This window comes from Bipolaris victoriae (assembly GCF_000527765.1).
Source record: "Bipolaris victoriae FI3 unplaced genomic scaffold scaffold_9, whole genome shotgun sequence".
Taxonomy (NCBI): domain Eukaryota; kingdom Fungi; phylum Ascomycota; class Dothideomycetes; order Pleosporales; family Pleosporaceae; genus Bipolaris; species Bipolaris victoriae.
The window spans coordinates 170,291-186,356 of NW_014575383.1; the positions used below are offsets into that span (position 1 = coordinate 170,291).

The 16,066-nt window shown below is 49.3% G+C and overlaps 7 protein-coding genes across 7 annotated transcripts; 4 read left to right on the top strand and 3 right to left on the bottom strand.

Moving 5' to 3' along the window:
- Nucleotides 1–1,174: 1,174 nt before the first annotated feature.
- Nucleotides 1,175–2,299, top strand: COCVIDRAFT_34151 (hypothetical protein; the record flags this gene model as incomplete). Its single annotated transcript, XM_014705337.1, has 1 exon — nucleotides 1,175–2,299. The coding sequence occupies one exon, from the start codon at nucleotides 1,175–1,177 to the stop codon at nucleotides 2,297–2,299; it is 1,125 nt and encodes a 374-aa protein (XP_014560823.1).
- A 1,258-nt stretch (nucleotides 2,300–3,557) lies between these two features.
- COCVIDRAFT_88395 (hypothetical protein) lies at nucleotides 3,558–4,597 on the top strand (the record flags this gene model as incomplete). Its single annotated transcript, XM_014705338.1, has 4 exons — nucleotides 3,558–3,726; nucleotides 3,790–3,812; nucleotides 3,864–4,089; nucleotides 4,161–4,597. 4 exons carry the CDS (start codon nucleotides 3,558–3,560, stop codon nucleotides 4,595–4,597), a joined length of 855 nt encoding a protein of 284 aa, XP_014560824.1.
- A 257-nt stretch (nucleotides 4,598–4,854) lies between these two features.
- On the bottom strand, nucleotides 4,855–6,099 carry COCVIDRAFT_88468 (hypothetical protein; the record flags this gene model as incomplete). The annotated part of the gene is made up of 2 exons (XM_014705339.1): nucleotides 4,855–5,946; nucleotides 6,031–6,099. The coding sequence occupies 2 exons, from the start codon at nucleotides 6,097–6,099 to the stop codon at nucleotides 4,855–4,857; spliced, it is 1,161 nt and encodes a 386-aa protein (XP_014560825.1).
- Nucleotides 6,100–8,560: 2,461 nt separating this feature from the next.
- Nucleotides 8,561–9,541, top strand: COCVIDRAFT_12505 (hypothetical protein; the record flags this gene model as incomplete). Its single annotated transcript, XM_014705246.1, has 1 exon — nucleotides 8,561–9,541. The coding sequence occupies one exon, from the start codon at nucleotides 8,561–8,563 to the stop codon at nucleotides 9,539–9,541; it is 981 nt and encodes a 326-aa protein (XP_014560732.1).
- A 790-nt stretch (nucleotides 9,542–10,331) lies between these two features.
- Nucleotides 10,332–12,105, bottom strand: COCVIDRAFT_88428 (hypothetical protein; the record flags this gene model as incomplete). The annotated part of the gene is made up of 4 exons (XM_014705340.1): nucleotides 10,332–10,609; nucleotides 10,732–10,952; nucleotides 11,042–11,970; nucleotides 12,034–12,105. The coding sequence occupies 4 exons, from the start codon at nucleotides 12,103–12,105 to the stop codon at nucleotides 10,332–10,334; spliced, it is 1,500 nt and encodes a 499-aa protein (XP_014560826.1).
- Nucleotides 12,106–13,041: 936 nt separating this feature from the next.
- Nucleotides 13,042–14,127, top strand: COCVIDRAFT_12507 (hypothetical protein; the record flags this gene model as incomplete). Its single annotated transcript, XM_014705247.1, has 6 exons — nucleotides 13,042–13,228; nucleotides 13,304–13,323; nucleotides 13,390–13,423; nucleotides 13,474–13,547; nucleotides 13,600–13,976; nucleotides 14,028–14,127. 6 exons carry the CDS (start codon nucleotides 13,042–13,044, stop codon nucleotides 14,125–14,127), a joined length of 792 nt encoding a protein of 263 aa, XP_014560733.1.
- Nucleotides 14,128–14,808: 681 nt separating this feature from the next.
- Nucleotides 14,809–15,761, bottom strand: COCVIDRAFT_88075 (hypothetical protein; the record flags this gene model as incomplete). The annotated part of the gene is made up of 2 exons (XM_014705341.1): nucleotides 14,809–15,608; nucleotides 15,656–15,761. 2 exons carry the CDS (start codon nucleotides 15,759–15,761, stop codon nucleotides 14,809–14,811), a joined length of 906 nt encoding a protein of 301 aa, XP_014560827.1.
- Between the last annotated feature and the right edge of the window lie 305 nt (nucleotides 15,762–16,066).

The window sequence follows — 16,066 nt, forward strand, 5'->3', positions numbered from 1 at the left end:
AGTAAGCAACACGAGCTCTTACCATCACGCCATTTCAAAAGAAAAACCCAACAGCATTGCAATCACCGATTTACTCGTAGCCAGTAAAAGACAGGTGCAGGTGATTAGCTAAATGACTGAGCTGGTAATGATCGTCGTATACAAGATGGTTTAACGAGTATAGTAGTAGTCGCCCCCATGGCGACAACCTGAACAGCTTTTTGGCGACCCTCCACATATCGCCAATTCAAGCATACATACCGCTTAACATACTTTGCTAGTCTACCCACCCTTGCTTTCCCCCCCTTTCTAATCTTAATACACAAATCAAAGGGAATCTGACGTTTCTGACATTCGGCTGCTAGTCTCAAGTTTCACCAAGAGGGGAAACGTGCAAGACGATCGGCACTGCGAGGTTGGGTGGGGGTCGAGCCAATGACGCGCCGCCCCATGTCGGCGCTGCTATCTCACTAGGCGCGTTGTCGATATTGCAAGCGATAAAGGGCTTGGGACTTGGCAATCGGGACATATGTTTAATCGGGAAGGTAAAAATTCCAGAGGCGTGTATGGGCGTTTCTTTCTAGTCTGCGATTATGTCCATGCCGGGTTTATGAGCCTGAACCGCTTTGGCCCACATGACACACAGCCCTAACCGACATGTTAACTACTGCATATCTTCTATCATATCTCTACCTCTCCTTCCTGTTTGGATACTGGGGTAGTACGGTAGGGAGCTTCATGCGTTTTGTTGACTTTCCTGTTAAGATCAGCCGCATCGGCACTTAATTATACCCTAAGGCGAGTTGCCTTGTCAAGTGCCATTTGTGGAGCCGCTGTGTAGGCGAATGTCTTGTCAAATGCCTTTTGTGGTGTAACATGGTAGCAAAATGTCTTGTGAAGTTCCTTTTGGGGACTGCCTTTCCGATACTGTTGCAGCGTGTAGGAAACATCTTGCTGCCGATGAGGAAGGAGGCATTTCGTAGCCGCCAATGCAACCTTGTGCTCTATCTACGACCGACACTGGTAGATCGTGATGCAAGTGACAACGGTAAGAGAGTCGACCATGTATAAATATGAAGCTGTGTTCCTGTCCAATATCGATACTTCATCAGGATAGCAAGACAAGTCTTCTACAGCCATCCACCTTCACAACATCCACACTTGACTCTTGCGTGTTTCTTCCATAATCCTGACCATGGAGCTCACCAAATTCCTCGCTGCTCTCGCAGTCTTCCTGCCCATCGTCTATGGTGCCCCTACCGCCGCCGCCAACGACCTCCACCCCGAGATCCTGGCTGCCATGAAGCGCGACTTGGGCCTTGATGCCGACGCTGCTCGTGTCCGCGTTGCCCGCGAGATCCAGGCCACCGAGGTCATTGACCAGCTCCGCGCAAAGGCTGGCAGCGCCTTCGGCGGTGCCTGGCTCGTCGACGGCGAGATCAAGGTCGCCGTCACTGACGAGGCCTTGACCTCTGAGGTCACTGCTGCTGGTGCCACCGCCTTGGTCGTTGACACTCCCCTCGAGAAGCTCCAGGAGGCCCAGAAGGCCATCGACGCCCTCAACGTCCCAACCACCAAGCGCGCAGAGGAGGCTGCCAACGGAATTGCCTCCTACTATGTCGACGTTGCCGCCAACAAGCTTGTCTTCGAGGCCATTTCCAGCGGCACCGCTAAGGCTGAGGAGCTCGCCAAGAAGGTTGGCCTGACTGAGGCTGACTACGAGATCCGCACTGTTGAGGCGCTGCCCACTACCTTCGCCACTATCCGTGGTGGTGATGCCTACTACATTGGAGGCGGCCGATGCTCCGTCGGTTTCTCCGTCACCACTGGTTTCGTCTCTGCCGGCCACTGCGGTCGTGCCGGTACTGCTGCCACCACCAGCGGTGGTACTAACATTGGAACCTTCTCAGGCTCCGTCTTCCCCGGAAGCGGTGACTTCGCTTTCATCCGCGGTAGCAGCGGTAACACCTACCAGGGCAGGATCAACAACTACAACGGTGGTACTCTCCCCGTCTCTGGCAGCACCGCTTCTGCTGTCGGTGCCAGCATCTGCCGCTCCGGCTCCACCACTGGTGTCTTCTGCGGTACCGTCCGCTCCCTTGGCGCCACCGTCAACTACGCTGAGGGCAGTGTCACTGGTCTCACCCAGACCAACGTCTGCGCTGAGCCCGGTGACTCTGGCGGTTCTTTCTACTCTGGTGCTCAGGCCCAGGGTGTCACCTCCGGAGGATCTGGTGACTGCTCCCGTGGCGGAACCACCTACTTCCAGCCCGTCAACGAGATTCTCTCCACCTACGGCCTTACCCTTGTCCGTGGTTAAATAACTCTTTTCATGTCTATACTTGTTTATACCGCTGTTGGAAATGAATCATGTTCGCAGCCCACGCAATTTGTACATATTTCAATCTATCTATATCCATCTAAAAATGTGCCTGATGATTCTCGGTGAAGTCGTGAAGTCGTGATGCTTGGCTGCTTAGTGCTGTTTCAGGAAAGGTCAGTGTTGAAGTAAGAGTGTTTGAGAGAACGACGCCTCCACTTCGGGAGCTTTGATAACCCCCTTTAGAGTAGTGTCGGTGAGGTGGGTACAAAAACAGGGTCAGCACGACGGTTCGATTATAGTACGACAGTTGAGTGGCGTCCAACATCGCACGTGCGTTTCGCGGGTACCTGGCATGAACGAGACCATAGGCCTGTCTACGTTGCGCCATCCGACGCCCCACTTATATCACCCTTCATAGTCAGCAAGGTTGGTGTTCGTAAAGGGTTCAGCGCCTTACGAAATTGCATGTTAAGCTTCGAACAAGTGCTTGATCCTCGACAGGGTTTCGATAACTTCATGGAATATGAAGTATTCCAGCACGGCTGTGCATGTGTGAGTGTTTGGGACCGGTCGCTGCTAGTAAGATGCGCCGCCTCCCTGCGGTGCGATGGAGCCGATGACCCTTTCTCGGGACTAGTGCAATTTTTTTCGTTGACATGTTCTCGTCCCAAACTTCTTCTTCAGTAGCTTCATCGGTATGTGCTGCACCGAGTATCAAAGTGTCGCGCCTCATGCAAAGGCGCAGCCGTGTTCGTCAGTTCATGGCGGTGCTGTACGCGGCTCCCACATGGTGCGGAACCCACGCGTGAGCTAAGCCTGATTGCGCATAGTATACGCAAAATACGAATACGATCTTAGACCAATCACCAATCGTAGACCCACAATCAAGCAGGATTCATGCAGCCGCTATGTCTTTTTGGGGGTAGAAAATGCCATTTGTGGAGCAGGGCTACAGGCTAGATCGTATTTTTGACAGCTATCTTTCCAGTACGTACGGATAGAAGCGAATACGCATACGCGTATTCGTATCCTTGATCAGTCTTCTATGGGGCTTCTCATATGTATATATCGAGATGGCTTGGTCGAGATTTTACTTCATACATCTTTCTCTAGAGCTTTTCAGTGTTGCGATTTCTTTTCTATTCTCAGTCCGCTATCCTTTTCGACATCCTCTGCGAAGAACACGTTCAAATTATTTTACATCGATTTCTTGATTCCAGCGAATTTACCTAGATCAAAAAAGATTACCGACGCAATGGCCGACAATGGAGGAACGATCGACTTCAAATTGTATCGCTACAACCCTTCGATGGCTGCTGCTGTCATCTTCACCATCCTCTTTCTTCTCATATCAGGATTACATTTATACCAAATGTTCCGCACCCGGACGTGGATACTCATACCGTTTGTCATCGGCGGCTTCTGTAAGTTATCTTTGCAAGAATTATGCTGTAAGGTATCTGTGACCAACAGCTAATGTGTAACAGTCCAATTTGCTGGCTACATAGCAGTAGGTATTCATCAGAGCGCTCACAATGAAGTGCTAACACTGTGCCAATAGAGAACAATGTCCGCTGCCGAATCACCCAACTGGACAGTCGGTGCATACTCCGCTTCCACCATCCTACTCCTCGTCGCTCCCGCACTGTATGCCGCAAGCGTATATATGATGCTCGGTCGCATCATCCTCGTTACCGACGGCGAACACCGCTCGATCATCCCCAAGCGATGGCTCACAAAGATCTTTGTCGTAGGAGATGTCATTTCATTTCTGATGCAGGGCGCTGGTACGTTGTATACGCACTTTGATGAGTGCTCTCACGAAGAAAGAAAAAAGGTTAACCATCGCGGCCAACAGGTGGTGGCATAATGGCTAGCGGCACAATCAGCGCACTCCATACTGGCGAAAACATCATCATCGGCGGTCTCGTAGTTCAAATTCTCTTCTTCGGCTGCTTCATGGTGACGAGTGTGCTTTGGCACACTCGAATGGCCAAGAACCCTACAACCCGAATCCTCTCCGGATCTATACCGTGGGAGATGCAGCTTTATTCACTCTATGCCGCTAGCATGCTCATTCTTGTGCGATCAGTTTTTCGCCTGATTGAGTATGCGCAGGGCAACAATGGTTATCTGATCTCCCACGAAGTATTCCTTTACATCTTTGATTCGACCCTCATGTGGATTACTATGGCAATTCTGGCATGGATACATCCGAGTGAGATCACGGGGTTGCTGAAAGGCGAAAAGGGAGTCGCAGTGCGCCGTGGTGTGGAAGTATACGACCTGTGTTAGAAGTATTGATTGAGAACGGCCGGATCGAGACCAAAATCGGATTGGATTCCAGAAGAGCACAACAATATGCCTTAGACTCAGTAATTGATGGGCAAAGAATCTTGACATGGCCGGGAGACGTAGTGTTGTCCAGTATATGTTTTTTATATAGTCGTACATGGTGAAATATCTGAAAATTTGATATAAGCATGGTCAAAGCTTATTGTATGTACTTGGATCGATTTCTACAATGTTTGTTGCAATAGATCAACATATATTTAGTCTTGCTGAACTGACATTGCAGCCGTATTGGCCCATTGCATCAGGTCCGCCCAGTCTGGATGCTTGTTGGAGACGGATCGTGAAAGACTCTCAATCAAGCGAACTCCGGTGTTCATGCCCCACCATCTCTCGCGAGTGTAGAGCAACAAGGCGCCGTAGTGGATAAAAATCAGTTGTGCCATAGGATCTTCCTGCTTGAAAAGGTCCAGTAGTGTCCCGCCGACTGTCGTTGGCCATCCAATGATTTCACCAAGATAGCTTGGATCTTGGTTCATTTTCCCGAAGATTGCTTCCAAACTTTCGATTCCCACAAGATAGGACCTGTGTCGCTCAGCGTCGATGGAGCTTTGAATACTATTTGCTCTCTCCCGAAGTCTCGCCAGTGCAGTGGCAACTTCATCGGCAGGCTTAGGAGGAGGAGGGGGAGCAGGATAGATAAATGGAGCCCATAATGGCTCGTATTTTGCAAGATGTATCGTGAAATCCTCACGGCTGCGTATGATGAATCGCAACCCTTGAAGAAGCTCAATCAAAATCACCACGCTTTCCTCACGAGAAGACTGCTCGGACGTTGGACAGATATTGGGGAAAGCGAGAGCCAGTATGTTCAGGATAACAGAAAAAGCAAATAAGGCGCATCTGTTCGCATCGGTAACGCAGTTCAACGCGTCCCTGAATCCTTTTAGTGCAGAGGCGTGATAATGCATGGCGATCTCGCTGTAAGCAAGCCTAGAATCTGGACATTTCCAGGCATAATGAAGGGAAGACAGCGCTAAGATGCCGTCAAGAAGAAACTCATGATGAACCGCGTCATCAGGTACAATCTGTTGCCAAACGTGCATATCTTCTTTGCCATGTGACACCGTTTCAGATGTCGACGTGATGTAGTGAGCCATCAGGTGTAATTCCTGGGCTCTTGTGACAGTAATGGGCCTGTGCGTTTTATTCGGTTCTCCAGAAAAGTTTTCACTCCTGCTCTCCGAAATACTGCTTCTGGAAGAGACTTCGTCTGGGGCGTGCGGAGATTTGTAAACGCATTGCACGCGGCGGTTGGTGCAGTTATTGCATGAGGGTGACTCTTCTCCACACTGGGTATCAAAATAAGTTTATGCGACTTAAACTTTTTGTAAAGAAATGGAGTTTTTTTTTTCACTCATGAGGCATGACAGTACCTTGATGTGTCTTTTTTTGCATGGCAAACAGCCAAATCGAGATTTTGAATGTGATTTTCGGAGTGGCATTGCGTGAAGTCGTCTTCAGCGAACATCGGATATGAAAAAGTAGATATCTCTTAAGCTTGATGAGTTTTTCGAGATATAGGCTTGATGCGGAGTGTTGACCATGAAGAGTCTGACCACTTGTAGCTCGAGGTGGTAGCTTTGCTTAGGTAATGGAGCGCTGATACATCACGTGCATCATTGGTTTTACCATGCACACAAGATGCCGTTCATCGTTTGCCAATACAGTGTATTGACTTCTCTGAGAATATTCTGCCACCAACACCTGCAATTATTATTCGGACCTTTTATGTAGAATATCGTAGTATTCTTTTCGAGAATACAAAAAAATTATCTCATGCAGCTGGTGAAATGATCGGCTGACGCAGATTGGATACTCATATTTGTTCCTTGAAGAGGCGTAGAGGGCTATACCTGCTTAGTCGCATAAGCCAACATCCAAACTGTAGGACATTTAGTAAGAGTTGTCTGAGGGGAGGTTGAGGGGTTAAGCCAACATCAATCTACCACTCATTGGTTGTTATTAGCTCCGGTGAAAAGCCTGCATCGTCTGCTGACTTGGACGACCGAACAGTGCCATAATGGGTTCGATAACAAATCGGTATGGGAAGCGAACACAAAGCAGCAGGCCAATGCGAAATATGGACAAGTGACACATAAAGCTTGTGGCGAATCGAAATCATGGGCATCAATCTGACGTAAGCAGGTTGTAACAAACTTACCATCCAAAGAAGGCTGAAGGTATATGAATTGTGTTTCACATTGGCAGGTAAAGCTTGATTCCGAACACACTAAGCTCGCAAAGACCCTGAAATTTGCTGGATCGCTGGTGGTCTGCAAAGAAAGTGATTCTCGTCGCGAATACAGCATACACAGTAGTGTCATCAGCGTCTACGACTGAGATCGCGTATGCTCTCATCGCTGGCTTCTAGTTAAATTTCTTTTTTTGGTTATCAGCTTCCAGATGTTTATTGCATACAGAGTCTTCTGCTGTGAACTAATTTTCCTTCCTACAAAATCGAGTAGTGGAGCTGATTGGGCCAACGTAAGTACGCTTATATTTTGCCGCCGTTGCAACGCAAGATAAACCTTTTCTAGAGCGCATGCTCCATGACAGTATACTTTGCTAGTTGTTTTGAGACAATTAGAGAGCGTATCTAAGGGCCAAACAGTTCCAATATCTCTTAATAATGTTGTGCACGTGATATATATTTTACCGCAAACCAGCAACAGGGGTCTTGGATAAATTTGTGGGTGTCATCACAACACCGGGTCTGCTTCCCTTGCTGGCTTACAAGTCTGGTGCGGAGTGCAACACATTAAGTGCCTGTAGTATAAAGCCAAGTCAGTCGACATCCTCTGAGCCAGATGCCTCGCAACCTCTCGCGATATCAAATACTGCCTGTTGCCTCCATTTTACTTAAGATTATATCTCCGCGACTCGCCGATTTCGTCACCATGCATCTCCTCCAAGTCGCAATTGCAGCTGTCAGCCTTAGTGCCGTCGTACTATCGGCCCCTGCCAACATAATTAGGGATACCGCCATCGTTGAAAGGGGAGATCCAGGATTTTGCGGTCCCAGCAATAACGGAGCGACAGAGTACTCTGGTAAAATCCGCTACAAGTGTAATGGAGCGGGGTTATGGCTGAACAATGGAAAGTGCAATTGATGTCAATGCAGTAAGTATGTAGCAAAGATATTCTGGTTGAGTTTAGTGTTGATAAATGAGGCTGTAAGCGAAGGTCTTCAAGCACATGTACGTGTTGGAACGATAGCTCTTGGGCGGGGCATCGAGGGATGGTCCAAGGTAGCTTTGGTTTAGATGAGAGATGGCAATAACGGCACTTCTTTGCCAGCGATATAAATTACTCGAAATGAGTTCGTTTCAAGTTGGTTTGCCACTTTCAGAAGTCGTTCTTCTCGCGTTGTGATGACGAATTCGAAACTCTTCGCAACTCCCGCTTGCTAAGGGCACATGGTCGGTGCAAGATTATGCACGGTCTGAACGAACGGTCTTTTCGAATACAAGACTAATTTCGACAATAAGATTGGATAGGACACTGTCCTGTTGAAGCGGATCGCGAGACAGAAAGAGATTAGAGGCATTACATAATCCGCACGCACGGACCTCATTCCCCTAAATGACGTAGAAGCTTCGAGAAGTAGCGTGAAGGTTCACGTTGCTTCCTGACACACATGGATGGATAAGCAACTTCACGAACTATCCACAACATTCTAGTATAGTCGTCGGATTGGGAATACCGATATCTTACTCACACTCGTATTGCGTTATGATGTCTATAAATGTGTGGAGTGCGGCTCCTCTACAGCCCATCATCAATTCAAAAGACCAGCATCTCTAGATCTAGCATCTACAATCACCATAGCATCCAACCATCAGCCTTCTTACTACTACCATATCTGAACCAAAAAACTTTCCTTTCAAGTCAATCATACCAGAAATGGCGTTCGTACTTACACCTACATTTGCGCCGGCCTACCAGACGCACCAATACAGCCCTCTCGGCTTCTGCAGCCCAGCAGTACGGTCACCATATGGCTGCCGAGTTGCCCGCCCTCAACCGCGCCGCCCACAGTACTCGCCATACGGCAACTTCTTCAGCCAAGTCAACGACTTGTTGAGCGAGATTGACCGCGAAGCACAACGCCAGGCACAGCTCGAGGCTCATCGCGAGGCACAACGCGAAGCCCACCGCCAAAGGCAACTTCAACGAAAGCGCGCACTCCGCGCCAAGTTCGATGTCAAGCCCATTGAGCAAGGATGGGCAGTAGAGGGAGACATCCAGGGCTTTGGCCCAGAAAACATCTCCATCGAAGTCACCGACGAGCACACCCTGAAGATTGCCGGAAACACTCACTGGCAATTCGAAAAGGCACAGTCTGGGCCAACACTACCTCAGATCGAAGACAAGGCTGAGCCCACATCTGCACCTGCCATCGAGCAACCCGCCGAACAGACTCCTGAAGTATCACATACTGAGGAAGTCGACACCACCTCGGAGGTCGAGAGCACAACAGCCGGCGTCGCAACACCAGACAGCGACACCCAATCCCACAAGTCTTATCAACCCACCGTGGAAGACGACTTTGAAGACCTCGGTGACGAGCTCTCATCTCCATCACGCCCCTTAACTCCTGTTGAGCCAAAGGAGCCAAAAGGCAAAGAAAAAGCCGTCGAAGAGCCTACTGAAACCGCAGTAGCCACGCAGCCACAGCCCGAGGCTCCAGTTCTTGCACCACAACCACAACCCGAACAACAACCCGAACAAGAAGAGCGCATCCACGGATCTTTCACCCGCTCCTTCAGGTTTCCCACTCGCATCGATGTAGCGAACGTGAGCGCAAGCTTCAAGGATGGAGTCTTGAGGGTGCAGGTACCTAGGATGCAAGCACCAACTGTCAGGAGGATTGCTATCCTATAGAACATAGTGGCTATGAAGATTTTCATGGGTATTTTAGCATCGGAATAAGGGAAGCATAAGCATGGAGTTGGAGATTTTCAAAGGGTTATGCAATGATGGGAAATTATAATGCTGGGTTTACTCTACTATGATAGCTATGGAATTGAATTGATATTTTGACATTTTATTACTTTGTCAAGTATTCTTCTCTCGCGGATATAGTGTGCTATGTTATGTTTTATCTGACTCGAAATCTGACTCGAAGGAAGTAATAATACCAGTTGGTATCATGTCTCCATACTTACTATACTTGAGTGCTAACACTGAACTTAACACGGAAGGAACAAAAACGGTTGACTTACTTATTCGAGCGCTTGGAGAGTTGGCATGCTTCCGGTCTGACTGCGATCCATCTCCCATCTACCGTTCTCAGGTAGAGTAGATAATGCCAACCCGCCCGTTCAATCTTCAAACTTTCACCCGTCCCTCGATCCATATCCACAATGACATCTTCGACACCACTTCCATCTATCGTTTGTCTCAAAAAGAAAAAAAAACGGAGCAAGAAGATAACCAAAAAAAAGAACGATAGAAAAAGGGAATCAAGTCCGTTTTTTTTTGCCCAGGTACAAATATTCCCGAACGATAAAAACTATAATACTCGGTGTCAAAGTAAGTTTTTGAAGAAAAAAAATTAACATTTCAAACTCTATCTCTCATCTTATCTCTCCCCCTCCCACCTCCCACCTTCAAACGGTTCGATCCACAAGACAAGAAAAAAAATCAGCCCACTTTCCCTGTTTTCCTGCCGCTACGCCACAGCCGAAATCTTAAATCCACCGGGTACCAGTTTCTGGAATACGGCGTTTGGATCATACTTTCTCGCTGCATCTTTCATTTTCCTTACGTTCTCGGGTCCATAGCTGGATAGCGGGTCTTGCGTTTTGTCTGCATAGTTGAGGTAGAGGTACGGGTTATCAGCGCCGATGCTCTGAGCGTAGGCGCGGATGCGTGAGATGAGATTTGCGCCTGCGGCTTGGAAGAGGGCGTCTTGGTGGGAGCCTTGCCAGGAGATGTAGGGTTGGTATACTGGCACCTTTTATTAATATAATGTGTTTTTCTTCTTCTTCATCTTCGAGAGTTTGGATGTGATTGGAAGGATAAGTAGTTGGGTAGATAAAGAATCGGGAAGTGGAGGGGACAGAACTTACGACACAAGACTTGCTCGCCAAAGCGTTCAAGACCGAGCACGTTCCCGCCTTTGGCAGCGCTCCCGCGCCAGTATGCGGGCGGCAAGGGCTGGTAGAGAACGTAGATGCCCCAATCACCGGTTGCTTTTGCCTTCAATTTGGATAATTCGTCCTTGTAGATTTCATGCGCGGCAGTCATGACTCGGAGGTCGTTGGCAAAGGTAAGTGTGCCGAAGTATACGCTTTGGGATTGGTAGACTTATCAGCGGGATTATCCTTGTACTATACATGGGGAGTTCGGGAGAGTTTCTGATTTGCAAGAATAACTTACCTGTGAGTGGTGGCTCCTGCAAGCTCTGCGGCTAGCGACGACATGTTGCGTAGGCCTGTTGTGTCCGATGTGTTGCCTGGGATCGCAAGGAACTCCTTGTAGGCCGCAGGCCGGGGGACCGGGTCGGCGTAATCGTATGCATTCAGTATCAGGTCCAAGCCTACGGAGCTCTGGTACACTGGCATAACAATGGCCGCACCTTTGTTGTCCTTGTCGATGTTGTTAGAGAAGTTGACGAGTGCTTTGAAGTGGTCTTGGATGTTCGACTGAGGGTAGACGACTAGGCCTCCCCACATGCCTTGGTTCTTGAAAGTGCCGAATGTGATGCTGGTGACGATTCCAAAGTTGTTGTTGCCGCCTTTTAGCACGGTGAATAGATCTGGACGCGTGGTCTTGGATGCAGTTACAATGCTGCCATCGGCTAAAACAACTTGGAACTCGACCGCATTGTCGCAGACCAGACCACGCCCTGGGGAGAAGTAGGATATGCCACCTCCCAGAGTGAGTCCGCCAACACCAACAGTTGATGATCGGCCTCCGGGAAGCATGAGCCCCATTGGTTCCAGGACGCCGTACACATCGTTCCACGTTGCCGCAGGCCCCACTTTGACTGTAGTGCTTGCATTATCATACGTGACGGCGCTAAGGTATTTCAGATCGATGGTTACTCCATCCTGGATATTCGAAGCTCCGACATATGGTGTATGTCCCGCGCTGCGAATAGCAAAGCTGCAAGGCTTACGCGAGCTCGCAGCTGTCAATGCTTTGACTGCAACTGCAACCTCATCCGCACTCTTGGGTTGCACTATGCAGTTGGGTGTGATGGTCTGCTGCTTGACGTCAAAGTATGTCTTCTCGCGTGTCACGTATGCGTCTTGGTTGGGATATAGCAGGCGGTCCTTCAGGGACGTTGCCGCAAGCACATTGCACTGGAAGATCTGTGGTTAGTCTGGCACGTTTTCTGGTACGTTTTGGTTGGAGAATTGACTTACGCAATACTCCGCCTGTGCCAAAGGAATGGCAGCCGCAGCCGCTAATAGAGCAACAGTCATACGAGCCATCATAGCATTCGACGCGAAGAAAGGCAGTGAGCAGAGCCGTGCTCTTGTTAGAGCGCAACCGCCATCTTATATTAATAGTTCAAGAGATGTACTCTCCAATAACTTCTCCACTGTGGACATTTCAGTGGCGCTCCTATTAGCTGTGCGCCATAACCGTTCACCGACCTCCAAAGGACTTCCCGAGAACGTTCAAAGAGGGTTAGAGTCCGTAGGTGGCTTTCGGTCCCTGTAGCGAAGGAATAAGCTAATGTCGGTGGCAATACGGCATGTGCTTTTGCCTGGTTGCCAATAGCAGGTTGCAGGGACTAAGAACGCATAAAGGTCGCACCATACATTCGTCGAGGCTCAGTTAGCGACGCAGCTAGTGACCTATCAGCTAGGGGTGTTGCACCAGATGGCATGATGCGTATACATAAATTAACACAGGGATGCTAGTCAAGAAATGGCGTGTTGACCGGAGCCCAGACAGTATTTACCAGCTTGATGGGTTGCATCGTGCTGGAACAATAGTAGTCCGCGCTACACGTCTGGCATGCTGAGTCCTTGCATGATGTTCTTGCAGTATGATTGGGAGTTCGGGTTACGGTTGTCGATGAAGCCGTCCTATCCATGTCACTATGTGGCACAGTCGCGTAGGTGTTCAACCACGCCATGCCATCGACCAATCAAAGCGCTTCCGTCGGCGCTATTCGTCCATGCGGCTATTGACCAATCTCTTACCGATTTGGTAGTTACAGCGATCATCCGAGACTCTTAAACCGGCCTGCAATATGCCAGGAATATTCCTGGAATGTTCCTTCCCTCGGAGAAATGACAATGCAGAAGGGGCCGCCCGGGTTTCGTTCTATAGAGCAGAGAGTAAGTAGTCGCAGAACTGAATATGAACATCTTGCTGGTTGAGAACTCCTCTGCATCTTCGAGGCTCCTTTCGCATACACGATGGATATGAACAAGCCCTTGTTTCCAGCTCCGCCTGGCTATGTTGTCAACCTTTCCGACCCCCAGAGGACAGGCGAGGCGGCAAATCTATGGGTGGGAGCAGTCGGAATGAGTATTGCTGCCTTTTTCATGGCCGTTCGTATCTATACAAAGACAAGATTTGCAAAACGCTTTTCTGCAGATGATAGTGAGTTATTGTGACCTCTTCGAACTTTCCATAGGTGGTGTAATCGTGGTCCAAAGTGTCTAACAGATTGTGTAGTGGCTTTGATTGTGGCTTGGGTAAGTCTGTCCATGAATTATGATCGCCAAAGCGCCTAGATCATATGTTAATGAGCGCATGAACAGTTTTTCTCAGTTGCAATCCAGATGATTATACTCGGTATGTTTCCAAGACTATGTTCGCATTTGCGTAAGCTAACTGCCGTCCAGTGCAGTATCGGGGAGGAACACTCGGTGTTCACATTTGGGAACTGAGCGGGAACCGCGTCAATTTTAGTCTGAATGTGAGTATTTCTGAGCCAGTGAAATACCTTCTTTACGCTGAATCTCATGCAGTTGGTCAACGTCGCTAGCATCCTCTACTGCCCCTTTCTGGCGAGCGCAAAGCTGTCTCTTCTGTTGCTATATCTTCGATTATCGCCCCTGCGCTGGTTCCGAATCTGTGTGTATGGCGGAATGTTCATAGTCATCGGGTACAGCATTGCACTCCTCTTTCCGCTTATCTTCGCCTGTACACCTTTTAAGAGAAATTGGGACATTACGATCACAGAGGGGAGTTGTATCAATCGCACACCACTCTACATGGCAACTGCCGTGTTGAACATGGTGACAGATATTTTACTACTCATTTTGCCCATACCCATGGTTGTTAAGCTACAGGTTCCAAGGGCGCAGAAAGCGGGCTTGTTGTGTATTTTCGGCGTCGGATCGCTGTAAGTGATGCGAGAACTCACTCAAAGAGATGACAGACTTACATAGAATAGGACTTGTATTACCAGCGGAGTGCGCCTTGCCCTCTTATTCCCGATGCTCACCACCATCGACCAGACGTGGGCTATTGTCATGCCCGGGATATGGATGTGAGTAGGCTCCGAAGTTGACCTCGTATTTTGGAATACGAACTGACGATTGAGAATAGTCTCATCGAAGCCAACCTTATCATCATAACTGGTTGTCTGCCGGCAATGCGTCTATTTTTACGCCATGTCGCACCACGTGTGATTGGAGAATCGTCATTCAACAGCCGTAAGCAAACTCGAGGATACACAACCGACTCACATGGTGCCCATTCAGAACTTCAAACAATAGGCTCGAAACACATGAACAGGGCATACAATCAGATGGAAGATGATGGCGTCAGTGTTGGCAGTGATGAAAGAGCAGCTGCAGGATGGCAGGGTGATGGATCGTCCGAGCGCAGTATCGTTGCTTCGCCGTCAGGTATCACGAAAACCCAAAGTTTCGCAGTCAACAGCGAAATTTGTGACAATGGTGGCAGCAACCAGGGGCGTACTAGTGCGTGTGGTATACACGCACTCTGAACTTATTGCTAATTCTTAGTGTACAAAACATAGACTGTTATAATGGTAAAGTGTTGATCACGTCGAACAGTCCACCTTTGGTATAGCTAGGACGAAGGGTAAAATGTTGGTTTGAATTGTTTTCGAGACAAGCTCAGATTCGCGCAAGTTTTTCTCATGTATATGTGTAGGCGAGATATGGAAAGGCCGAGAGGTGGCAGCAGATACGAGCAATCTACTCCATCTAGTAGGTGAATTTCATGCCACCATTGGCGCAAATGACGCTGCCTGTTGTCCACCCAGCATCAGGCAGGCAGAGCATGCCAACAACACCGGCGACCTCCTCACTGTAGCCCGGTCTTCCTCCAGCGCCCTGGGAAGCTTCATAGATTCGCTCTGGGTCGATACCCTTTCGTGGTGCCGCCAACGGGGTGATTTCGATGAAGGGCTTGTTCAGTGCGATGAACGATTCATCATTACTCCAGTACATGTCTGTGGCGACTGGGCCTGGGTTGATGGCATTGACGGTGCATCGCTCGGAAAATTCACGAGCCCAAGTTCGCGTCATGCTTTCTAGGGCTGCCTTTGTTGCGCCATAGATTGACTGACCCTTGTATCCTAGCGAAGAACTGACCGACGACAAGTTGACGACGCGACCCGATCGGTCATTTGGCAGGTAGGGGATGGCGGCTTGCATAAGAAGCAATGGGCCTCGCACGTTGACGTTGAACTGTCTGGCAAAGTCTTCGCAGTCGACATTTTCGACGTAGTTGTTGCCGGCGACACCAGCATTGTTGATGATGATGTCGAGCTGGAACTTGCCCGTCTTGGGGTGTTGGAAGTTGTTCTTGGTGACTTCTACGAGGTGCTTTGGGCCGTTTTCCGAGCCCATGCTCGCCTGCACGGTGATGGCCTTGACACCATACTCGGACTGCAGCTCGGAAGCAAGGTCTTGGGCAACTTGGGCAGACGAGTCGGAGGTGTAGTTTATGACGACATTGCAGCCCTTGGAAGCGAGGTTGCGGGCGACTTCGACGCCAATTCCTAGGGGGGCTGAGAAATGGAGGAGCTCAAGGAGGAGCAGTACGTACCTCTTGATGCTCCTGTTACGATGGCGTTTCTTCCTTCGAGGATGCGCTGGCCCGAAGTGCCAAGGTTAGTGGAGGCAGTTCGCGTGTGTGCTGGTCTCTCGGCCATGTTGCTTTTTGCAGGAGTGCTGGGCCTAGTAGACTGCGTGGTTGTGCGTCGCAATAGTCGCGTTGGTGTGTGATGCGGACTATTTATGGCGGGGTTTTACAGGTGATGCGGGGTCGTGGAGACGGCTCAATAGACCTGGTGCTCGGTGGTTCCGCCGCATCACTGTCCAGTTTCTGCTCGGCCACTGTCCGACCATGACGAGAAGAACCGGTGGGCATTGAGCAGTGTAGGGTAAATGTAGAGCATGGTGCGGTGTTGTTCCGTGTGGTCTCGGGATATAAAAAAGTCGACCTGTGTGGTTGGGG